The sequence below is a fragment of the Zootoca vivipara genome, chromosome 7, assembly GCF_965207765.1.
Source record: "Zootoca vivipara chromosome 7, rZooViv2.hap1.1, whole genome shotgun sequence".
In the NCBI taxonomy this organism is placed as follows: Eukaryota; Metazoa; Chordata; class Lepidosauria; order Squamata; family Lacertidae; genus Zootoca; species Zootoca vivipara.
Window position 1 is genome coordinate 7584374 of NC_142590.1, and position 25892 is coordinate 7610265.

Here is a 25892-nt window from a genome sequence, read left to right on the forward strand (position 1 = left end):
TCCCAAGAAGCAGGCGTCTTTTTATATTATAATATAATATAAAAAGGTAAAGGGACCCCTGACCATTAGGTCCAGTCGTGACCGACTCTGGGGTTGTGTGCTCATCTCGCATTATTGGCCGAGGGAGCCGGCGTACAGCTTCCAGGTCATGTGGCCAGCATGACAAAGCCGCTTCTGGCAAACCAGAGCAGCACATGGAAACGCCGTTTACCTTCCCGCTGTAGCGGTTCCTATTTATCTACTTGCATTTTGATGTGCTTTTGAACTGCTAGGTTCGCAGGAGTTGGGACCAAGCAACGGGAGCTCACCCCGTCACAGGGATTCGAACCACCGACCTTCTGATCAGCAAGCCCTAGGCTCAGTGGATTAACCCACAGCGCCACCTGGGTCCATAATATAATATAATATAATATAATATAATATAATATAATATAATATAATATAATATAATATAATATAATATATAATATATAATTATTATGCAAAATAACAAATATACTGTGTGTGAGTGTGTGGTAGCTGCCTTAGATCAGGCATAGGCAAACTCAGCCCTCCAGATGTTTTGAGACTACAATTCCCATCATCCCTGACCACTGGTCCTGTTAGCTAGGGATGATGGGAGTTGTAGTCCCAAAACATCTGGATGTCCGAGTTTGCCTATGCCTGCCTTAGATGGTAGTTTGGGGCGGGGGCATTCAAATAAAACATTACTTTGATTTTTACATCCAGGGTTCCATGCAGTTTAGGATGGTGCCATCAAATAGGTGATTGGATGTGATCCCACGAAAGCCTGTCAAGTTTCCCCTTGTGTCGCCAGCCCTTCACGGCCAATGGTTTTGAAAGCCACAAAATATATGCAACTGGAACAAGCAACAGGTCCTATTCGTTACCAGCTGGAGGTTGTTGGCAGGGTTCATAAGTCCTGTCTCTTCAGCAATTGAGTCACAGACTTATTTTGCTTCTGGTGCACAGAGGCATTGTGGACCGGCCTCTCTAGCAAGAAGAGGGGATTTAGCTTTCTTGGTTTCTCATTATTTCTGAAGCCTCATGATTCTCTACCCCCAAATTATATTGTGACTAAGATTCTATTCTCCTGCTTCCCATCACCATGGCTTTTTTTGGGGGGGGGATGTTTTGCAGGAGGAAGTAATCCTAGCCGTGTCCGATTGTTACTTATAAATTCATGACAATAGTGTTTTGATTGCCAAGAGTTTTTAAAGGTAAAGGAGGGTTAGGGGAATTTTTCTGGTTTGATTGACTTATGGGTGGGCAGTACAGTTAAGCTCTCAATTTCCGTGGGGATTACGTTCCAGGCATCACGCCTAAAGCCAAAATCCGTTATAGTCAAAGGACATTGGGTTCAATGGCAGGTGGGGTTGCCAAAGCCACTTTTTCCTGGAACGCCCCCCCCCTTCTGCTCCCTTTAAAATTTTTATTCGAATTGAATGCACACAAGTTAAATGCACGTAAGTTGCAGGCTTGCTGTATTCATTCTGCTGGGCAATAAGCTAGACATAGCCAGTGAGAACAATTCCTTCATACGTTGGACTTGCTAAATGCTGACGCTAGGAATCAAGGGATCTGGGCCCTGTGTTTCTATCTTAAGGTTACCAGACATCCCTGTTTCCCGGGAACAGTCCCCAAATTTACAAATCAGTGCCCTGTCAAATTCCTGTCATTCCGGCTGAAGTTGAAAAGTGTCCCTGGATTCGTTGAAAAAAATCTGATAACCTTATCTGCTTTTAATAATTGGGAAGTCAATGTTTCCCCTTCCCAAAACTTTACTGAAAGAATAATTATATGTTGATTTTTACGCGGCCCAAAATCAGAAGGTTATAGTAGACTGACTGTCAAATCTATCTACCTTCTGTGATTTGCACCTGTAGTAGCAGGAGGGCGGAGGTGTAACCAGAAGCCCCAACAACCTTTTTTTAAAGCAGTTTTGGAAGGTAGGATTTTAAAAAAAACAGTAATTGAGGCAGACAAAGGATTCCTCCTTTTTCGGTAAGCCTCAATTAATGTTGAGGCAGGACTTCTACCCTGGGTCAGCATTGCCAGATTAGAATCATAGAATCATAGAGTTGGAAGACACCACAAGGGCCATCCAGTCCAACCCCCTGCCAAGCAGGAAACACCATCAAAGCATTCCTGACAGATGGCTGTCAAGCCCCCGCTTAAAGACCTCCAAAGAAGGAGACTCCACCACACTCCTTGGCAGCAAATTCCACTGTCGAACAGCTCTTACTGTCAGGAAGTTCTTCCTAAGATTATCAATCTGGGAGCCACAAATCTTTTAAATGCTTGATTTTTTTGGCTCAGTGCTCTTCCATATGGCTGAGAGGTGTAGATTGCAACTTTGCCCTCCTTCTCTGCCTCTCGACCTCCCTCGTCCCATTCTCCTGCTTCTACTTCTTGGCTTCTCTCTGCCACAGGCTCTGCCAACTCACTAAGCCCTGTTACGACTTCAGCTTCCAACACCTCCTCTTCCCAGTCTCCTCCCTCTTCTCCATCTGGCTACCCATTGTTGTGCCATCACCACCCCGGGTTCTGTGCCTTCTTCCCTTGGTGTTTCCCCAGCTGTTCCACTATTCCTCTGCGTCCAACCAGTCCATGACCACATGAGACCTCTGGATTGATCAGAACTTGTATGAATAGCAGTGGCTTTGCCTTCTGTCTTTGGCTGCCTGGTCGATAAAGCAGTACTTTCTGCCTGCTACACTTCAGTTACTGCCAGAGGTTCTTGCAGCTACTCTTGAGTAACGACGCTCCACACCTGCTTGTCTTTAAGGTGTTCTTATTGTGCATTCTATTTACAGTGCAAAGAGTCTGGAAAACATGTCTGCTTAGTCTGAGTCAGAACCTCGCAATGGCTTCTTTCTGTTTCGTGCCCAACTTAACAGCTTGGGAACACCAAAGCACCTCCCTCTCACCCTATGGGGTGCCATGCACCTCATTTCAGGCGTCCGGGGGGGGGGGGAAGGGCTGCCCTTCTGACTGCTCTCCCGTCATTTCCTCCCCAGCTGCCTCCTTCTCTACTCAGCGTTGAGGCTCTTTCATGTTGTCAGAACCTCTTCCCTCCCTCTCTACTTCCTGACTCCTGTAATCTGATCCGCTACTGGACTTGCTGCTCTGAGAGGAACTCGACCTGATGAGGGGGGGGCTGTTCCCTATAATCCCTCCCCCTTACAGTTACCAATGCCCTCAACCTCTCCTAGGTGACCCTAGGCTGGAGGAGAACACACTCCCTGGCTCCAGATGTATGTATGGCTGCTTAGGGCTCCAGTGTGGTCCTTAGAGATGCATAGCTACAAAGTTATCCCTTTTTTAAAGGGATTTTCCCTTATGCTGAATAGGCTTCCTCGCGAGAAAAGGGAAAACTTGGCAGCTATGGAGATGGCCACATCACACACATGGTCCCCTTGGTGCTGAGTGGACCTTCTCTCTCTCTCTCTCTCTCTCTCTCTCTCTCTCTCTCTCTCTCTCTCTCTCTCTCTCTCTCTCTCTCTCTCTCTCTTGCTGGTGTGTATCCAGACACTTGTACTGTCGTGAATATGCCATGTCTGCTGTACATGTCTGCCATTGGACTGAAAGAGTGCCAACAGGGAATGCCCAGTTGTTGTTGTTGTTGTTGTTTAGTCGTTTAGTTGTGTCCGACTCTTCACGATCCCATGGACCATAGCACGCCAGGCACTCCTGTCTTGCACTGCCTCCCGCAGTTTGGTCAAACTCATGTTCGTAGCTTCGAGAACACTGTCCAACCATCTCGTCCTCTGTCGTCCCCTTCTCCTAGTGCCCTCAATCTTTCCCAACATCAGGTCTTTTCCAGGGAGTCTTCTCTTCTCATGAGGCGGCCAAAGTATTGGAGCCTCAGCTTCAGGATCTGTCCTTCCAGTGAGCACTCAGGGCTGATTTCCTTAAGAATGGATAGGTTTGATCTTCTTGCAGTCCATGGGACTCTCAAGAGTCTCCTCCAGCACCATAATTCAAAAGCATCAATTCTTCGGCGATCAGCCTTCTGTATGGATCAATGCCTTGCCGTGGCGAAGGGGCTTGAATAACTCAGAGAAGCTATGAGCTATGCCATGCAGGGCCACCCAAGATGGACAGGTCATAGTGGAGAGTTTTGACTAAACGTGATCCACCTGGAGAAGGAACTGGCAAGCCACTCCAGTATCCCTGCCAAGAAAACTCCATGGACAAAGACAACAGGAATGCCTATCGTGTTTCTCATATTATAAGACATGTCTTATATTTATTTTTTCCTCAAAAAAACACACTATGGCTTATTTTCAGGGGGTGTCTTATTTTTTTTCTTCCTCCTCCTGCCGCGGCCGGCATTGCTGCTGCACCTATCACTATGTCTTATTATCGGGGTATGGCTTATATTCCTTGAATGCTTAAAAATCCTGCTATGGCTTATTTTATGGGTATGTCTTAAAATATGAGAAACAGGGTAGTACAAGAAACAAATCTGAACTGGCATAGTCTTGAAGATTGTTAAAGTGCTGTGTTGACCGTGTAACAGGAGGAGGGGTGGAAATCAAAATATGTGCAAGATTGGACTTGGGGTGGACGGGGAATGGGCCTTAATGCAGACTTACGGAAAGAGCAAAAGGGTTGGAGGAGGTCAGAAGCGGCTCCTTTTGACTTGAAGTATTAATTGTTTGAGAAATTGGTTCATCCCTGCATTAATGACCCTGGCAACTCTTTAAAGCCACTTTAAAGTCAATCTCCTCCTCCTACGCAGTCAGTCAGGAGTGGAACTCTGCAGCAGGTAATATTAATAACAGCAACAATAATCATATTTTGCAGCTTTCGAAAGCAGTTTTCACAGAGACAACTTCCCTTCCTGCCCACCTTCAAGCAACAATTGAGCTGCCAAGAGCAGAAGGTGACAGATTAGTCTTTTCAGTTGCCCATGCTGGAGCACTTAGTTTAATGCAAAAAAAAAAAAACCCACCACCCTCTTGCATGGCATCAGCATGGGGTGAATGTGAATGCTGATTGGTGCTGTTGCCCTGGGGCCACCACAAAAGGAGATTATTATACACCTTTTCTGTAGAAAAATCTATTTAAAATACAGTCTAGATCTTTGCTAAAACTCATTCACTGATGTTTTATTCCACTCTTCCTCCAAGGATTTCCAGGCTGAATACTTGGAATGATCCTATTTTATCCTCACAACAATTCTGTGAACTTTGGGGCTGAGTAAGGATTTGAACCCGGGTGCTTCCATTTCCCCCCCTGCTGGATGACACTGGCTTTCCAGCAGAACTTGAAACTGCTGAGGTTGCTTGTTAATAACAAGGAACTCGTATCAGTAGAAAGAGACAACTGTCAATATACTAGGCTCGTTCCTCCATCACTCCTGTCGCTTCCAAATAGCTTTATCAGGACACTTCAGGGTATTGCCCACGAAAATGGAAGGCTTAACTTCCTATTGTATGTGAGATTCGTGAAGGTTCATTGAACAACCATGGATGTAGTGACAAAAGGGTTGACCAAGTGATTGAGAAAGGAAGGCAGTGAAACTAGAATCTTGTCATGCTTCTGTTTTGTCTCTGTGTATTCCTTAACCCTTTCATGCACTCCTTTTGAATACATGATTCTGGCAACCATCATTGCAAACTGCATCGTTCTGGCCCTGGAACAGCACCTTCCTGAAGATGACAAGACACCTATGTCTCGGAGATTAGTAAGTTGACTTGGGCGGTGGGGGTGGGGGTTGGTTCTTATGGATTCCACCGCTTCATCTCTTGGATGTAGATTCAAGTAAGTTTCACCACTGTAAACCTTCAGTCTCAAAGGTGACGGGTGTCGGAGTGCCAAAGGAAACTCTGAGACCCAACAGGAAAACCTAATAGGATGTACTTCAGGGCTTCAGTGTTATAATGGTTCAGAAATAGCTCCTCAGTCTTTCAACAAGGGCTGGGACTGGTGTGTCTATAGATCAAGGACATTTGTTGTTTCCAGGTCCAGTCTCTCCATTGAATGGATGGAACATTAGCCCAGGGCACCTAATCAGCAAAAGGCACTCTGATTATATTTATTTACTTAATTTAGCAGATACCCAGTAATTGTCATTCTCTGGGTGACATGCAAACTTGATAGACAATTCTAGGTACAGGTAGGTAGCCGTGTTGGTCTGAGTCGAAGCAAAATAAAAAAAATTCCTTCAGTAGCACCTTAAAGACCAACTACGTTTTTATTTTGGTACGAGCTTTCGTGTGCATGCACACTTCTTCAGATACACTTGAAACAGAAGAGCCAGACCCTTATGTATATACAGAGGGTGGTGGGGGTGGGAATACAACCACCAGACTTAACATGGACACTGGTACCAGAGTCTGCAATAAACCCAGATGCCAACTTTGCTGCCACATACACCCGGACAACACCATTACTGGCCCCAACAACATCCAACATACCATCTCAGGACTATTTAATTGCTCATCTTCTAACTTTGTGTATGCCATCAAATGCCAACAGTGCCCTTCAGCTCTCTATATTGGACAAACAGGCCAAACCCTACGCCAAAGGATAAATGGATATAAATCTGACATCAGGAACCTCAAGACAGAGAAACCAGTAGGAGAACACTTCAATCTCCCAGGGCATTCTATACAAGATCTCAAAGCAGCTGTTTTATTACAAAAAAAAATTAGAAACAGACTGGAAAGAGAAGTTTCTGAATTGGAACTCATTACCAAGCTTAAAACCATGGAGCCACCTGGGATGAACAAAGACATAGGATTCTTATCTCATTATGCATGATCAAGCTTTCTTTTTTTTTTTAAAACATAATTTTTATTGATTTTACAAATTACAAAAGATGGTACATACATATACACCTTTTCCACCTTCTTCCCACCCCCCTCCATGGGTCCTCCCCTGCCACAGAAGTATCCCACGCAGGTGAACAGTCAGAAGTGGTCCATTTTATGATTGGGTTTCTGTCCTCCTCCCCCTCCCCTGCCCCCGAAGCCCCCCCTGCCACCAGGGAGCTCCAGTGAACCAGGGCAGTACGCAGGAGTTCATCCATCCAACCATCTATTGTCATACCAAAAAAAAAAGAAAATACAAAAAGAGAAAAAGAGAAAAAAGAGAAGAAAAAAAAAGACAAAAAGGAAAAAAGACAAAAAAAAATTCATCATAATTGTTAAATTCATAATTGTTAAACCATATTTTGTGGGCTTCCCCACCCTCCCCCCTTCCCCGGTTTTCCTCCCTTATTTATCATCTTCAACAGTTTCATAGTTCATATTTTATAACATACACCTTTATATCTTGTACCACTTTTAAACTAACTATTATCATTTTCGCCTATTGTCCAATCACTGAGAAATCAAACTCCCATTTTTTCTTCCCGTGCCTAATTTTTACCCCTCTATAGGCCTCCATATTTTCACCTTTTCCAGAATCAATTCACTTTTTAAACCTATAATTATTCCCAAACTAACCTTACACCCCCCCGAGTACTGGCTCCACCCCACCAATCCAGCAAGTTCCATAGTCAGCAGTCCAGTTATAGTCCTATTAACCCATCCTTACAATCACAACTTCACTTTCCCTTCACCCCACCCCCTGTTTACAGTCTTTTGCCATCCAGGCCTCCATATCAGACCCCTGAGCTTCTTCTCTTCTCTGCTTAATTTTTCCTTCTTCCCTGTGGTCATTCTGGAGTTCCAGTAAGTCCAATCGTGCCCCCCTCGAAGGGGAGGCACTCCATCCAACTTTTTGTAGAGTAAAATCATCATTTTTTTTCGTGATGGGCTTCATTTTGTGTTAAGTCATCACAGTCCTCATCATTGTCATTCTCACATTCGTCTTCTTCAGTTTCAAAAGCTTCATCTTCTAAGAAATCATATTCTGCCATCATCATCTGGAATTGTTGCTGTAACACTTGCCGTTGTGTCTCCTCTTGACATAGTTCTATTCTTGCTTCCCACATTAAGGTCAAAACAGTCCGCTGAAACTCAGGCGGGTACCTTTTTGTTGACATAGTTCAGTCCTGTCAAGGTCAAAACTTGTCACATGGGGTGGAATATAATCGCAGTCTATTTTCTCGACTCCATTTTAACAAGCTGGCTGCATTCTTAAAAATAAAGTTCGAACTCACATTTCAAAAGTATATAAACCAAAAAAGAATTTCCAAAAAGTCCAGAGATAAAGATAGAAATAGAATTTAACTATAAATCCTGATCAACTCACTGGATTGTCTGGGCTGCCGGCTCCCGAGGAACAGAAAGGTCTTTCTTAGTCTTAACTTCTTTCTGCAGGGCAATCACAACCACAGTCTCTCTCCCCTTTTACCCTGCATTTAGGGGAGATTCTCTTTGATGCCTTTGAGGAATCCTTTTAAGTTGAAATCTTCTGTTTACGGCTTCGGGTTTCTGTTTACTGTCTCTTATGTTACCGTAGGGGGGGGGGTGGCTTCCTCTTTTCCCCTCTCTCCCAGGTCCAAATTGTTGCCTTAATTTACATTCCAAAGAATCCAAATTACTCACAGTCTATTCATTTGCTGAATGTTCTTTGAAGAATTGGCCACCTCCACTTCCCAGACTCGCAGCTTCGCACTCTCAGAGCAGCAATGTCAGCCTGTCCGCCGCGGTTCACCTCCTCGCTCTCGGGGGCTTAAACAAAGCCGATCCGGGGAGGAGAGAGCCCGCTTTTGGCGCCGCCAGGCAAAATCTGTCCCCAAAAAGCTCGATTTGGGGCTTTTAAGGAGGTTTCGCTTCGCTGGAACGATTCCCTCCACCTCTGAAGCGCCGAGGTCCGCTCCGCTGTGCGGACCCCCGTCTGAGCAAGATGGCGTGGTCAACCGGAAGCTGATCAAGCTTTCTTTAGCGCCTCAGCCCTTGCTTTTCCCCCGCAGGACCAATTGCAGTCATCAGCAGTCGTTAACAGCCATCAACAGGTTTACCACTCCCATCAGCCCATAACCCATTCCCATCACCCCCACCACCCTCTGTATATACATAAGGGTCTGGCTCTTCTGTTTCAAGTGTATCTGAAGAAGTGTGCATGCACACGAAAGCTCATACCAAAATAAAAACTTAGTTGGTCTTTAAGGTGCTACTGAAGGAATTTTTTTATTTTGATAGACAATTGTTATCCCGGCTGTGATTTAGTCCAGGGCTAACTTGCCGCTTTGTTGGCTATGAGGCATCGGAAAATGGTAGCACATGTGCAAAACTTCTGGGTCACTAGAACAGTGTTTCATTCATTTAAATACCCCGGGAGCTTTGAGGGCGCGAGGAGTTGAAGAATTTGGAGGTGAGTAGCGTTGCTTTTGAATTACACCTCAACTTTCAAAGAAATTTGAAATTTGAGGTGAGTTTGAAGGTTTCTATCCGGGTAAAGTATTTAGAGTGACTCTAACAATAAATTAGAAAAAAAAAATGTTTTCAGAATGAGAAGATAGGGAAGGGAGTTCCATATATTCCTAGAAGCGTAGAAAGAACTAAAAAAAAAAAGATTGGGTTCCGGGATATAAAATAATACTGAAGCATGCCACATTTCGAAATCTAGTAATATGCATGCATAGATGCCTTCAGAGTAGCACAGGAGCTTGTGAAATAAAGTTTCACTCCTGGTTCCCAGGCTGCAGGGTACCAACTTGAATAAAATATTGGGGGGGGGCAGGTAAGCCTCACCCCACATAATAAATCACAAGACGTGGCACACACACACACACACCATTTGCATGACAATGCCCATCAACTTTGGGGGCCCTGGCCCCTTCTGATATGTTATTGGGGAGGCTGAAGGTACCTCGCCCCCTAGGAGTTGGCTCTGATGCCAGACTGGTAGTACCAACTGCATGTTTAAGGGGAAGCTTGTATGCAGATGGGTGCAGAGGAGGCATGGCCCCGATGAAGCCATAAGTCCACAGGTCAGTGGGATCTTCTCACATGTCAATATTCATGCCTTTATAATGAAGGACTCATGAACCCTGAGCTGTTGGTTGAACATCTCTTCCTGGAAGAACATACTGCATGTATGTAGATAACCAGTTCACTGAGAACTGACCCGTAGACGGCTTAGAAAGAACTATTCCCATATTTGAGTTTGCCTGGTTTTTCCTCTTGTTTAGAGTTTCCACTTAAAAGAGCAGCTTTAGGGATCAGCAGCAGCGACAGCAGCAACAACTGGAATTGGGAGGTTGCTAAGGAACAAACTCCTCCAGTTCACTAGCTCCCTCTTTTTTTGAACTAGGCCCAGACCCCCTCAGAAGTTAGACTTAGTTAAAAAGAGGTGTGGTGCCCTCGCTCTCCATTGCCCAGCTGGCCCCACTTTTCCAAACTTATCGTCTTTGGGAAGACAGGGCAGGCTACTGGGAGAGCTTCCATTTTGGGGGGAAGTGAGTCAGGCTTAATGCTTGAAATATTTGGTCCTAGCACTGGAGTGCAAATCTCTGGATTTGGGATGTGGACTCTGCACTAAGGAAAGCCCTGCAAAATCAGTGGGGCTAGTTAGATTTGATCTAACGGGACTTGGGGACAGCAAACATTGTCCATGAGATTGTGAAGTAAGCATTGAGCAGTAAGATGTACTAAGCTCCGTGGGGCTTCTTTCTGAGTAAGCCTACCGAGGGTCCGGCATCAAGAAGCAACCAGATATTTCCCAACATGTAGGCAGGGTATAATGCTTGTCGATTCCCTTCTCTGAACTGCTCATTTGTTACCTTCCTGTAGGAGAAGACAGAACCTTATTTCATTGGGATCTTTTGCTTTGAAGCCGGCATTAAAATAGTCGCTTTGGGATTCGTTTTCCACAAGGGCTCCTACTTACGGAATGGATGGAATGTCATGGATTTCATTGTGGTCCTGAGCGGGTAAGTTCTTTACATTCCTGGAGGTTGTGTGATGGTGGGGGGGGGGGTAGAGTCTTGTGACATAAATTTTGAACTTGCAGGGTACAGGTCAGCTCTTCTGCTTCCTCCCCCTGGAAACAGGAGGAAAATGTCCTCTGCTACCAACCTGGTGCAGTTCTCATTCTCTAGTGAAAGCTGCTGCTGCTGCTCAGCTCTGAAGGTGGCAATCTGAATTCAGCCGATGGATTTTGCTTGCGAGCATGTCAGGGTGTATGTGTGAAAATGGCACCTTAAAGCAAAAGCAGCTCCAGGTGGCGAACATCTGGAATAGGGATGGGAGGAGGTGTGTTTCATTGTGTTTCATTTTGGTATTTGTTGGAAGCCGCCCAGAGTGGCGGGGGAAACCCAGCCAGATGGGCGGGGTATAAATAATAAATAATAATAATAACATGTTTTCTCTGTCCATCATTCTTCTGTGCCAGTGTGTTGTAGTGGCTAGAAGGTCAGACTAGGACCTGAGAGCATAGCTGCCAAGTTTTCCCTTTTCTCGCGAGGAAGCCTATTCAGCATAAGGGAAAATCCCTTTAAAAAAGGGATAACTTGGCAGCTATGCCTGAGAGACCAGGGTTCGGATCCCCACTCGGCTATGAAACTCACTGGGTGACCTTGGACCAGTCACTGCCTCTCAACCTAACCTACCTCATAGGGTTGTTGTGGGGGTTAAGTGAGGAGTGGGAGAACCAGGCACACCAATTTCAGCTACTTGAGAAGGAAAGGTGGGGTGTAAATGAAAGAAATAAAATAAAATAAAAATCATAAATAAATCAACCCTCAAGCCAACTAAGGAGGATGGATGGATGGATGGAGGATGGATGGCGGCTAACAGATTGAGGCTGAATCCTGACAAGACAGAAGTACTGTTTGTGGGGGACAGGAGACAGGCAGGTGTGGAGGACTCCCTGGTCCTGAATGGGGTAACTGTGCCCCTGAAGGACCAGGTGCGCAGCCTGGGAGTCATTTTGGACTCACAGCTGTCCATGGAGGCACAGGTCAATTCTGTGTCCAGGGCTCCATCTGGTATGCAGGCTGAGACCCTACCTGCCTGCAGACTGTCTCACCAGAGTGGTGCATGCTCTGGTTATCTCCCGCTTGGACTACTGCAATGCACTCTACATGGGGCTACCTTTGAAGGTGACCCGAAAACTACAACTAATCCAGAATGCGGCAGCTAGACTGGTGACTGGGAGCAGCCACCGAGACCACATAACACCGGTCTTGAAAGATCTACATTGGCTCCCAGTACGTTTCCAAGCACAGTTCGAAGTGTTGGTGCTGACCTTTAAAGCCCTAAATGGCCTCGGTCCAGTATACCTGAAGGAGCGTCTCCACCCCCATCGTTCTGCCCGGACACTGAGGTCCAGCACCGAGGGCCTTCTGACGGTTCCCTCGTTGCGAGAAGCCAAGTTGCAGGGAACCAGGCAGAGGGCCTTCTCGGTGGTGGCTCCTGCCCTGTGGAACGCCCTACCATCAGATGTCAAAGAGAAAAACAGCTACCAGATTTTTAGACGACTTCTGAAGGCAGCCCGCCCTGTTTAGAGAGGCTTTTAATGTTTAATTGTTTTATTTCATTTTTCTGTTGTAAGACGCCCAGAGTGGCTGGGGAAACCCAGCCAGATGGGCGGGGTATAAATAAATTATTATTATTATTATTATTATTATTATTATTATTATTATTATTATTATTATTATTACCACCACAGGGTTCCAAAATTTGTGGTCCCTTCCCTTCCCTGCTTCTCAGCTTCAAAAATGACCCCTCCCCAAGCTGTTTTTATTTCAAGAAAAACAAAGGGGTTCTGTTTTGTGCATTCTCATCCCTTCATCCGAAAGCTCGTGGTTGTGAAATTGAGAGCTGCTATTAGTCACAATAGACAATACTGGGGTAGAAGGACCAATGTTCTGACTCATTGTACGGCTGCTTTATGTTTTGACATGTTCATCATATATAGATGGCTTCTAACTGTATTGTGTGTGTGAGTATGTTTGTGTTTGTGTATTCTTCTACTACTGATGGCAGTTTTCTCCGCTCCCCTTTTCCTCACCTGTCTGCCTGGCTGCATCTGGAGGAGGAGGAGGAGGAGGAGGAGGAGGAGGAGGAGGAGGAGGAGGAGGAGGAGGAGATGCTTTGTCCTTCACTTCAGTATGCGAGTATTGTTGGTCCCTCTAGCTTCAGTACCTTCAGAAAACAACAGGATGTTGCTATGGAGATACTGCCCATGATAGGTCAGCGAAGGTAACCAAGCCGTGCTCCTCCAGCCCCCTAACTTGGAATTACAGAAAGTGACTGAAGCAGCAACTGTGTTGAAAGGGAAAGGTGGTGGGTGAAGCCCACCACCAGTATAGACAGTCCTAGTTCCAGGGCATGGGTCTGAAGGCACATGAGGACACCACTTTACTGAAGCTAAGCAGGTCTGGGTGTGATCAGGGCCTGGATTGGCGTCTGCCCAGGAACCATATGAGCACCATCTTGGGTCCCATTGTCATAGCTGCAAAGTCTCCCGTTTTCCCCGGGAAATCCCCGTTTTTCCAGCTGTTCCTAGCTGAAAAAATACAGTTTTTTTTTCTTGGTTCATTCTGGCATGGCAGCCATTTTGGAACTGGGCAAAGCAGCATCAAAAGTCACTTCTGAGCATGCTCCGCCCAGTTCCAAAATGGCGGCAGCACTACTTCCGGCCTGCTATTTCCGGCCCGGTCCCTTATTTCTCTGACAGCAACTTGGCAGGTATGCTCATTGTACAAGAAAAGTGGGATAGAAATATAAGAATATAATAAGAAAGAAATTGTAATTTAGAGGGATGACTCATATTACAATGCAACACTTTTGCTTGTTTTAACTTTCACTTTGGTAGGGAAGGAACTAAGCTGAATTTTACCAAGCTTAATTGCATTAAGAGGTGCCTATCTAGTTTGATTGTGGTGAAATAATGCTCAATATTGAGGATGCATTAAGGGCCAGATGGCAGTTTTTCTGTATTACAGAGTCTGTGCTGTGTTATTTATTAGTTGCTGTCAAACTTTCCGAACTCAGCACCCACCCACCCACGGCCGTCTTTTCAGCACACAAAATTCTAATACAGTTGCATGTTTGCGGCCAAGGACATCTGAGTCTATTGAGAATTGCCTTCCTGAGCTGTGACAGAATCAGAGTCTGCAGGTCAAGATGCAACCAGTCATCGGCCAGGTGAAGCCCAGAAGGAAAGAGCAGAGACTAAAGGTCAGAGTCTTGAAGCAGCTGCTACTGCTGTGGAGGAACAAATGAGCCAGAGGCAAGCAAATAATCTTGATTCCAAGGCTACTGGAGAGTAAAGAGTTGGAACCTAGGAGGCTGATTTGCTCAGAGCAAATGGCAGAAATTGTAAAAAGTCAGAGGAAGTAGCACTGGCTTCTTGGCCACTTGAGGAGGGGGACTTGCAAAGGTCCCTCTGCATATCATGATGTGCTCAGCAACTCCTTCTGCAGAGATGCTATGCTGTGCTGTTGGTGCCAACATGCTGTCTGCTGGAGGTCCTGTTTTGAGATGTCTGCCATGCCATGCCCTGATCTATGCACCCACATCTGTGGGTTGGGTCATGAATCCAACACTTGTCTTATGAAAGATGTGTGTTCCTAGCACTGGGAAATGGGGACAGTTGATTCTGCTGGTTTACCGCCTGCCTCGTTGCCGACAGTCTTCCTGCCTGATCTGACAGAGCTGGTCTCGGGGGCGGTGTTGAAGACTCACAGATTGTGGGTTCTGGGGGATCTCAACAGAGGTGACTGGCTCTGGACTTCATGGCTGCCATGATGACCATGAGACTGTCTCAACAGGTCATTGGCCCAACGCATGTGGCAGGTCACACTCTGGACCCTGTTTTCTCAACTGGGCAGGAAGAGGGTGATCTGAAAGTAGGGGATATTGACATCAGTTCCTTGTAATGAACAGATCACTTTCTGTTGAGATCTAGGCTTTCAGCATCCTTTCCCCTCTGAAGAGGCATGGGACCGATTAGGGTGCTCTGCCTGTGGAGGCTGATGGGTTTCCAGACAACTCTGGGGGATTTTCTGGCTGCTATGACTGGCACACCTGTTAAAGCCCTGGCTAACCTCTGGAACATCTGAATGGCCTGAGCCATTGATATGATCACTCCTGAGTGCCCTCTGCTGCTTTGTGGCACCTGCTTGGCTCCTTGGTGTACTCCAGAGGTTAAGGCAATGAGGCAAGCAGGAAGATAGCTTGAACACAGGTGGGGGAAAATGCCAGTCAAACACTGGTGAGAGCCATAGGTGCCAACACCCAGATTGAAAAATCCGGGATCGGAAGTCGTGCTGTGGCCGGAAGTCGCGCTGTGGCCATTTTGGAACTGGGCAGAGCAGCACCAGAAGTTGCTTCTATGCATGCTCTACCCATTTCCAAAATGGCAGCAGTGCCGGAAGTCATGCTGTGGCTATTTTGGAACTGGGCAGAGCAGCATCGGAAGTTGCTTCTATGCATGCTCTGCCCATTTCCAAAATGGCCGCAGCGCCAGAAATCGCTTCTGTGCATGTACAGAGACTCCAGACATGCGCAGAAGGAGCCTTCCCGGGCCGGTAAGAATCTGGGGGATGTACGGGGTTTTTAAAAAATCCGGGCTGCCAGCGGGAAACGGCTGGAAAAACGGGGGTTTCCCGGGGAATACGGGAGACTTGGCAGCTATGGTGAGAGCTCATCATCAAGCCTACTTCCTGGCAGTGAATGCAGCAGAGAAGGCATACTTTGTTGCCTCCATTGCATCTTCACTATGCCATCTTGCACAGCTTTTCAGGGTAGTACGGGCCCTTATACAGCCTGGCCCAACGGAGGCAGTAGAACTGATGGTAGCTCTCTGTGACTTGTTTGCAAAGCATTTTGAGGATACAATTTCTTGCATCCACTGGGACCTTGACTGCATTGTTCCAGTAGATGAATCTCAGAAGGTATTCAGAGCACTGTCAAGTTCTTTTATGTTGGATGAATTTTAGCTAGTAAGGTACGAGGATGTGGGCAAGGTGCTTGGATCAGTCTGGGCAACTGCTTGCTCTGGCAGACTTCAAGACATCAAGAGTATGATATTGTGGCAGCATTTGGGCCAAACCTTAAGGTTGTACTAGCAATTGCAATCTGTACCATTTGTTGCTGCAATGTAGATATCTTAACAATACCTGTTTTGCTATTGTTTCCTGATCTATAATATTTTTGGCATGCAGGTTAATCTGGCCCTGCTTGTTTGTTTCTCTGCTGTTTTTGCACAGCCTGTTTCAGTCCCAGTGCTTTTTCAAAGGAATTTTCACTGGTGGGAAATGAACTCAGGAGGACGCTTCTAACTATGAGAAAAAGCACTTTTAAACATACATCAAAATACAAACTGCATAGTAAAAGCAATACGATGGTAAATGCATACCATCGTTAAATGTCTTGATAATAACTGAAGAAGAACAAGAAGAAGAAGAAGAGAAGAAGAAGAAGAGTTTGGATTTGATATCCCGCTTTATGACTACCCGAAGGAGTCTCAAAGCAGCTAACAATCTCCTTTCCCCTCCTCCCCCACAACAGACACCCTGTGATGTGAGTGGGGCTGAGAGACTTTGAAGTCACACTTCTTTGAAGTGTGACTAGCCCAAGGTCACCCAACAGCTGCATGTGGAGCAGCGGAGACGCGAACCCGGTTCCCCAGATTACGAGTCTACCGCTCTTAACCACTACACCACACTGGCTCTCCACCAAACTGACTCCATTGGCTGCCAGCCTGGCACCCATGGGTGACATGGTTGGTGTCATGGACTGGCTGGGAGGCACCAGCTGGGGAGCCTCCCAGGGGAAGACAACTTAGAGCTAGGAGACTGGTGGTGGTGGTGGTGGTGGGGACTAGTGGTCAAAGGGAAAAACCAGGGAGGAGGTGGTGTCAGCAGCTGAAAAGGTAACCAGGGTTAGTGAGCAGGAAGAGCCTGTGGCAGAGAGCAATACAATACCGGAGGCAGAAGTGGAGGGTGGAGAGCAGGGTGGGGGTGGGGTGGGGGTTCCAGTGGCAGGGATCAGGCAGGCTGCCGAAGAAGCCAGGGAATCTTCCCCTCCTGCTGTGACCAGCTCCCCTCCCCAGTCTCCCAGAACACAAAAAGCAGAGACAGGCAAGGGAAATAAATCTTAGGTTGTTCGGGGCAGACCTGGGGGTGAGGAAGGAAACTTAGGGAACTGGGGGAAGGCAGGGACCTGCCACATTTGGGCTGTCGCTGTGATCACTCTGCCCGAGCTGCTTCGGTTTCTTTGAGTGGAGAGCTTTATGTTTTATGGCTGACCTGCTGTTGACAGTTGGTGGCTGTGAGACGTTCCTTAATGCCCCTGGGATGAACCACAAGCCCCAGATTCCTAGCTTCCTTCCTTCCTTTTTTCCAAATAAACTTCTCTACCATTATTCTCTCTTTTTGTGCGAGAAAAAAGCTTGCTCTGACCTCTCAATGTTTTACTCTCCTCCTCCTTGGACTCCCCCCCCAAAAAAAATCCTGTGGACTCCCATTTGTGAGAGAGGGGAGGATACACTTGGGCAAGGAGAATGAAATGTGTGTGCACGCCTGTGGTCTGTATGTGGCATTTGTGTGCTTGTGCACAAGAGATTGAATGTGGTGTGACACCTTGTAGGCTTTTCCTTTTTTGGTCTTTTTGGTACTGGGGATTGTTCCTTGTTGCTATTAGACAGCAAAAGCCTCGCTGTGTGTACTTGGGAGAAATCAGCATTGCCTGTTGCCTTTCTTTAAGCTTCCTTTGTGCATTTCTTTTAGCCTTTGGCATCACACACATGTACATCACCCCAAATCTCTTAAACTTTTTGGGTACAGACCTAAATTCACAACTTGGATTGAAACTTTGGGCCTTCCTGTCTCACCATAGAGACAACTTCATTATACACCTTTCGGCGCCAGGCAAAAACGATGCTTTTTAGCCAGGCTTTTGGCTGATCTGATTGGCATCCTATGCTCTTTTAAAATGTGACTCTTTTCTGAGGGGGGGGGGGGGAGAGGGGTGTTATTGGGTTGTTGTTGTTGTTTTAATTATATTTTAGTTTGTATGTTGATCTTTTTCTGTGAACTGCCCTGAGACCTCCCAGTATAGGATGGTATATAAATTCAATCAATAGTAGTAGTAGTAGTAGTAGTACCGGTAGTAAAGGTGAAGGTAAAGGGACCCCTGACCATTAGGTCCAGTCGTGACCGACTCTGGGGTTGCGCGCTCATCTCGCATTATTGGCCGAGGGAGCCGGCGTATAGCTTCCAGGTCATGTGGCCAGCATGACAAAGCCGCTTCTGGCAAACCAGAGCAGCACATGGAAACGCCGTTTACCTTCCCGCTGTAGCGGTTCCTATTTATCTACTTGCACTTTGACGTGCTTTCGAACTGCTAGGTTGGCAGGAGCTGGGACCGAGCAACGGGAGCTCACCCCGTCACAGGGATTCGAACCGGCGACCTTCTGATCAGCAAGCCCTAGGCTCAGTGGTTTAACCCACAGCGCCACCTGGGTCCCCTGTAGGAGTAGTAGTAGTAGTAAACTGTAAACTAAGAAGAAGGAGGAATTGGCAAAGGATTAATCAAATACAGTACATGTAGCCCAAGCCAACTTTCTCATTTCCCCTTTGATGTCCAAAGTCCTCTCTTATTTATTAAGTATTTAACAGGACAGGGTGAGATTCTCCCCAGCACCATCCTCTTTCTAGCAACAGGAACAATGCAGTAAGCTGCAAGGAAATTTTCCAGATGGCCTTCTGTCCATTTGCTGTGCCTAGATAGAAAGCTTTCGAGTGGGCAATCGATATCTCATCAGGTTTTCATCCCATTAACACATCCAGTAGCAATGGTTGTTGCAGCGTGGCAGCTGCGGTCACCTGACCTCCTGCCACCTGTGTTTCTGTGGTGTACCAGGAGGAAGAGTGGTACCTTGCCTCCATCTCATCCCTCCTCCTCGGAAGCAGTGCAGGTGACGAGAGGTCAGGTAAGTGATGCCGCTCGGCTGCCATCAATCCCTGCATTTATTTCCACGAAGCCCAGTCATCTCGCTGATGTTCACAGCTACCGTTACTCCAACAACAGACCTTCAAATAAGGTCCCGTTGTTTTCCACGGGCGTTCTTGACATTTGTTTTGCTCCTGTCCCCTGCCTCTGTCATGCTTTGAGCAACACGCTTTGGTGGGGGCAGTGCAGAAAGGTTGTTTGAGGACGGGCAGTATTGAGTTGACTGAAAAGGGGCACAAGATGATGGGTCAAGGGAGCCAACAAAGAAGCTGAGTGAACTGAAAATGGCACTCCACTTTGAGGGAAGTCTGAGCTCGTTGGGGGAGAATTTCCCCACTACTTTATATGTTTATAAAACCACATTTGAAGGCAGATGAAGACGTCTGGTTGTGCTGCTGCAGGTGGACCATGGTGTTTCTTCTTTCTGTAACAGTAAAGGTAAAGGGACCCCTGACCGTTAAGTCCACTCGCGGACGACTCTGGGGTTGCGGTGCTCATCTCTCTTTACTCACTGAGGGAGCCGGCATTTGTCTGCAGACAGCTTCCGGGTCATGTGGCCAGCATGACTAAGTCACTTCTGGCGAACCAGAGCAGCGCACGGAAACACTGTTTACCTTCCTGCCAGAGCGGTACTTATAAGAGTAAACTTGTGTTTAATCTAATAGCAGAGGTCATATGCTGTTGAAAACCAAGGCTATGTAAAAGAAGGCAGGAACAACTTCTTCTTCTTCTTCTTCTTCTTCTTCTTCTTCTTCTTCTTCTTCTTCTTCTTCTTCTTCTTCTTCTTCTTCTTCTTCTTCTTCCTCCTCCTCCTCCTCCTCCTCCTCCTCCTCTTGCTCCTCCTCCTGCGATCCCTCATAGCCGAGTAAGATTGTCTTCCATGAACACGGTCTTAACAGTGAGTCTGTAAGTGACTGTGGAGGCCAATTCTGGATCCACACGTCCTTCCACAGTGGGGACATAGGTTTCCAGACGGGAGTTGATCACGGTGAAGGTTTGGCAAGCGTGCCTTCCTCTTAGCACGTTTCTCCATTCGTCCTGAGTTTGAACGTTTTCAAAGCTCATTACACCTTTGGTAAAGGCTGTTCTCCAACTGGAGCACTCGCAGGCCGGTGTTTCCCAGTTGTCACGTGTTTATACTACTTTTTTTAGATTCAGGAACATACATTTCTGGAAGATACAAGGCTTCTGTATAACTATTTCTACCAGGACTTTGCTTCCACAAACATCTAATTACCAACTTGTTTTATTATCTATTAAGGCAGGCATCCCCAAACTTCGGCCCTCCAGATGTTTTGGACTACAATTCCCATCTTCCCTGACCACTGGTCCTGCTAGCTAGGGATCATGGGAGTTGTAGGCCAAAACATCTGGATGGCCGCAGTTTGGGGATGCCTGTATTAACGTTTAGTTAAACCAGGAGTTGGGTGCATTTTACAACTATTTTCTGCATTAAAAAGCAACAGGGGATTTTTCCAAGTTTGTGCAGTAGGAACAGGGCTGGCTCTAGGGGTAGGCTGGGTGGCGCGGTGCCGGCAGGAGGTTGTCGTGCGCTGCGCCCGCCCACCAGGGCGAGGGCGCCAGAGCGATCTCCGCACCATGGCGCCCGGGCGCCCGACATGCTTGAGGCGGCCCTGAGTAGGAAAACCCCCAAATACATTCAGGTGGTATCCTTCTCTGGCATTCCTCAGTACTTAACATTTAGATAGTTGCAGAGCTCCAGAGTGACCCCTTTCCAGTTCTGATCAGCTGCTGTTAGGGTACCAATTTTTGAAATGCAAAAATCTGCTTTTTTTTGTTTCCATGGACCTTATTCACGTTGCCAGCTTCTGAACAAAATGCCTTTAAAAACACTGTTCAGAACTGATATGCACCATCTCCCCCTCCCTAGTGTATTGTTCCAAAGTTCCCTGCTCTTTAGAAATTCCGTTATGATTGCACCCTAATTTTCTTAATTTTGAATAATAATCAAATGTAAAGGTGTTCCTGGGGAATAAACGCACTATTCCAAAACAGAGTACAGGTGTTCACCCCTCCCTTTCTAAATGGTACCCTGCTGCTCACCATACTAAAAACAAAAGAAAACACCTTGATGTCTTGAAAGAGTTTGAGAAAAGGGGGAGGATTGTTATTTCCTCTTTGTGGAAAACAACAACTGATTTTGTATGCAGCTCAAAAATGACCAAAACTTTGAAACTTGAACCATTAGCAATCACTGAGTGGGATTAAATATGGGGGGGGGGACACATTAGTTTCTAATTAGCATACTTATCAATAGAAAGTTGCCTCTTAAGCATGCTTGCAGTCATAGCATTCAGTATCTGTGGGAAATAGGACACTATTCTAATTACTTGTATAGTGACTCTAATTACTATATTTTACTTTCAGTCTCAGCAGGAGCAATATCTGAGGAATGAATGGACCTGACTCTTTATGTTTCCCCAAGGAGTAGGATGGGGGTTGTAATATTTCACCCACCAGGCTGTGTGAAAAGCTGCGGGGGACTGTGTTGCATCTTGCAGCAGAGTAGCTAAGACAGCAAGCTATGAAAGGAGAAGACCTCTGGTTCAAAGCTCAGCTCAGAGATGGGGTTAACCAGATAGCCTTTGCAAAGCTCTAACCTCAGCCACCCGAATGTGATGTGGGGTTTGTAGCAGAAGTAGTAAGACTTGCCCATTGGCCTGTTTCCTGCTGGTCTGCTCAGATCTCTCTTAAGTCCCCAGAAAGGGGTGGGCTAATCCTTCCATTTCGGTTTTCCCTCAGTTTTTCACTTTTTCAATCTTGTAAGTACGATCCTCTACATCTCCCCATCAATTTGTGAAGAGGGCCTTCTCGGTAGTGGCACCCACCCCCGTGGAATGCCCTCCCACCAGATGTCAAAGAGAAAAACTACCAGACTTTTAGAAGGCACCTGAAAGCAGCCCTGTTTAAGGAAGCTTGTAATGTTTGACGGACTATTGTATTTTAATATTTTGTTGGAAGCCGCCCAGAGTGGCTGGGGAAACCCAGCCAGATGGGCGGGGTATAAATAATAAATTATTACCCAGATGGGTGGGGTATAAATATATTATTATTATTATTATTATTATTATTATTATTATTATTATTATTATTATTTTAAAGAAAAGGTCCTCATGATAACACACCAGCATTTTGGTGTGAATTTATCCCAGTATACACATTTTTAAATGCAATTTTCGCTGTTATGTACATTTTTGCAAAGCAGTTTTTCCTACTGCAATGCTTTTTGTATGTTATTTTCACTATCATTCATGTGCATTTTAAAGCACACTGGTTCAGCCTGTTATATGCTTTTTTTTTTGCACAAACTGGGCTGGAGCACTGCGTTGCAACATTCAGATTATTGTGAATATTGAACGCTAGCTGTGTTTCAGTTCACACATTATTTCAGAAAGTGTGGATTAGGTAGGTTTGCCTTTAAGAAATGAAGTGAATCAGATTTATTCTTCATTCCTATTCCCAGGGTCAAGAGCAAGTGAGGAAATGCAAAGGTGTGGAAAGAGCAAGGACTATTGCAGGAGGTTTGGGCCCCCACAGAAATGGGGAGAAAGAGACTGTTATAGTTTCAGTGAGCAGGGCTTTAAGAAAGTCTGGGTGGAGTGGTGAGGGGAGACCGAAATGGGGGCAGGATGCAAACTTTGTTGTTGTTCAGTCGTTTAGTCGTGTCCGACTCTTCGTGACCCCATGAACCATAGCACGCCAGGCACTCCTGTCTTCCACTGCCTCCCGCAGTTTGGTCAAACTCATGTTTGTAGCTTCGAGAACACTGTCCAGCCATCTCGTCCTCTGTCGTCCCCTTCTCCTTGTGCCCTCCATCTTTCCCAGCATCAGGGTCTTTTCCAGGGAGTCTTCTCTTCTCATGAGGTGGCCAAAGTATTGGAGCCTCAGCTTCACGATCTGTCCTTCCAGGGAGCACTCAGGGCTGATTTCCTTCAGAATGGATAGGTTTGATCTTCTTGCAGTCCATGGGACTCTCAAGAGTCTCCTCCAGCACCATAATTCAAAAGCATCAATTCTTTGGCGATCAGCCTTCTTTATGGTCCAGCTCTCACTTCCATACATCACTACTGGGAAAACCATAGCTTTAACTATACGGACCTTGTCTGCAAACTAGCGGAGAGAAATAGAGCTGTATTAGGAGCTTCAGCTCCTGGAATAGAAAGGCAGCCAGGAACTGTTTGGGCAGATGGAAACCCCGTGGCAACAAGCCGGCTAGCTTCTCCTTGGCATGGAGGTTGTGGAAGGGACAAAGAGGAACCTTGCTTTAAGTAAGGAGATGCTCGATCTGGAAAGACAGGACACAGGAAGGCAGTTTGCTCACCCAGTGTTGCAGCCTGCGTGTGGGAGAAAGCTTTCCTGTGTGTGAATAACCTTGCTTACCTGAGGGAGTAGAGCATCATCCCACAGGGAGGACACAATGGTGCATGCAGGCCTCATTCCCCTCAGTAACAAAATTGACACGTTACCACGTTAATACGTTTGTGAAGTGCTCACTCAGATGCTTGGGCTGGGGGGTAGCGGAAAGCACAAGAAAAGAGCAAGATTGTCAGTCCATTAATACCTGTAGATGAATCATCTGCTCTTTTAACTGAATCATTAACCAACGGATTAATTAAATTTAAATTTGCATACTATCCAAACCTCAATAGGGGAAACTTTTCGAAGTGTAACTTAAAATACAGTAGACAGGTAGATGCTGCTCATTGTCTGAAGGAAGAACTGCCTTTCCTGTTTTCTATTTCGTTCAGTCTTTCGGAAATACATTGCCAAAAAAATGAACAGGTTTGCATAAAATGTGGATATGTTAATTCATATGTCTAGATGCAGGTGTAGACAGGAAAATGCAATATATGGAAATACAGTTTACCTGTCAGGCTTGAGGAATTCTCTCCCTCCCCCAATGACATCCAGAAGCAGGGAGGAAACAAGAAAGGTCTTACTGATGATTTTATTTAGTCACCACGGTGAAAGACAAAGAACTCAGTCATCCCTCTATGATGGCGTTGCTCACACTGAGTTCCTCCCCTCTCCCTTCTAGCAACAGCGTTTGCCTCTATGGAGTCTGCCCATGGTCAACTGTCTCTGCGCCCTTTGTTCTTGCACTCTTAACAAACGCAGAGTTTTGGGAGAAGGGGGGGGTCTGTTATGCTGTCCAGTGACGTGCCAGCTGGCTGTTCTGACTCACCTCCTCCTCCTCCTAACACCTCGTAACTCTGCTGTTCACCTGCCTCTGATCTGTGATCTCCCTCAAAGCCCTACTGTAATTTGATACTGCCTCCCTTTTCTCTGGAAGGAACAGGAGAAGGGTGTGTGTGTGATCTCCACCATTACCCCTCCTCTTCAATCCAGTCCCTGACATTACCTCACTATAGGATGAATGACCAGGTAACCAATCTCTGCTGTCTATGGTCTGCTGCCTGGGTGCTAACTGTGACTGGGTAACTTTGAGGTCCTTCTTCCTCTCCATAGCTGCCAAGTCTCCCGTATTCCCCGGGAAACCCCCGTTTTTCCGGCTGTTCCCAGCCGAAAAAACATATTCTTTTGTTTCCCCCCAGTTTATTCTGGCGCGGTGGCCATTTTGGAACTGGGCGGAGCATGCTCAGAAGCAACTTTTGATGCTGCTCTGCCCAGTTCCAAAATGGCTGCAGCACGATGTCTGGTGTGGTGGCCATTTTGGAACTGGGCAGAGCATGCTCTGCCCAGTTCCAAAATAGCGGCAGCGCTACCTCCGGTCTGCTACTTCCGGTCCGATCCCTTATTTTTTCGGCAGGAACTTGGCAGGTATGTTCCTCTCCCATCTTATGGTTCTTCATCTTTAGCCTAGACTTGGACTGGACAGCTCTTCAGATAGAAGACCGTTCCCTGTAACATTGGACACATGGCTTCCTTGTGCTTAGGGAGTAGCGTAGCCATGCCTTGAGGGTTTTTCCTTCAAATACAGTCAAACCTCATGTTGCGGCTGCTGCGGGTTGTGTTTTTTCGTGTTACAAACGCGGCGGACCCGAAAGTGTTTACTTCTGGGTTTCGTGCACGCGCATGCACAGAAGCGTTCTGCGCGCTTCATGCATGCGCAGAAGTGCTCTATCGTGCTTTTGCACATGCGCAAAAGCGCCGCTTGGGTTGGAGACTTTTTGGGGTGCAAATGGCACCCCAGAATGGATCGGGTCCGCAACCCAGGGTACCACTGTAGTGGTCCTCTTGTTTCATTCACGAAATGCTTCTGAAACACACCTCTGTTTCAGTGCAGAAATTGCCTAAATGTAGAAATTGTTGTTTGAGTTCAACTCAAAACTCCTTTAAAAAGGTAAATGACCCCTGACAGTTAAGTCCAGTCATGAACGACTCTGGGGTTGCAGCACTCATCTCGCTTTACAGGCCGAAGGAGCTGGCATTTGTCCGCAGACAATTTCTCCAGGTCATGTGGCCAGCATGACTAAGCCGCTTCTGGCAAAACCAGAGCAGCACACGGAAATGCTGTTTACCTTCCTGCCAGAGCAGTACCTATTTATCTACTTGCACTTTGACGTGCTTTCGAACCGCTGGGTGGGCAGGAGCTGGGACCGAACAACGGGAGCTCACCCCATTGCGGGGATTTGAACCGCTGACCTTCTGACCAGCAAGCCCAAGGCTCAGTGGTTTAGACCACAGCGCCACCCGCATCCCAAAAACTCATTTAGGCGTATGAAATTAGAATCATAGAGTTGGAAGGTACCCCAATGGTCATCTAGTCCAATCCCCTGCAATGGGTAGTGTTGAGTCTTCAGGTTTTGGCCCCTACACACAGTAAAGCTTCTATTCTATGGATGTTTACTTTTTGACACCATTCCTCTTACATCAAACATCCTTTTGAGGCAACAAAGTGCTTGCTCAGAATGTTGATATCCTTGGGTATCACAAACATGTATAGTCTCCTTGTAATAATTATAATAATTTGACAGCAGAGGGTGAGAAGCAAGACATTCCTTTTCATCTGAAGGGAAATACGTTTACAAAAATCAAGAA

General features: G+C 46.4%; 1 protein-coding gene and 1 pseudogene across 2 annotated transcripts in view; both read left to right on the forward strand.

Moving 5' to 3' along the window:
• Positions 1–25892, forward strand: part of CACNA1E (calcium voltage-gated channel subunit alpha1 E) — a 327543-nt gene that overhangs the window by 35639 nt on the left and 266012 nt on the right. The window contains exons 2-3 of the mRNA XM_088673714.1: positions 5590–5695; positions 10698–10837. Of these exons, the coding sequence (XP_088529840.1) occupies positions 5590–5695; positions 10698–10837 (246 nt within the window). The remainder of the gene's footprint in view (positions 1–5589; positions 5696–10697; positions 10838–25892) is intronic.
• Positions 14473–16293, forward strand: LOC148684974 (uncharacterized; annotated as a pseudogene). Its single transcript, XR_015950912.1, has one exon. The product of XR_015950912.1 is annotated as an uncharacterized LOC148684974 (transcript).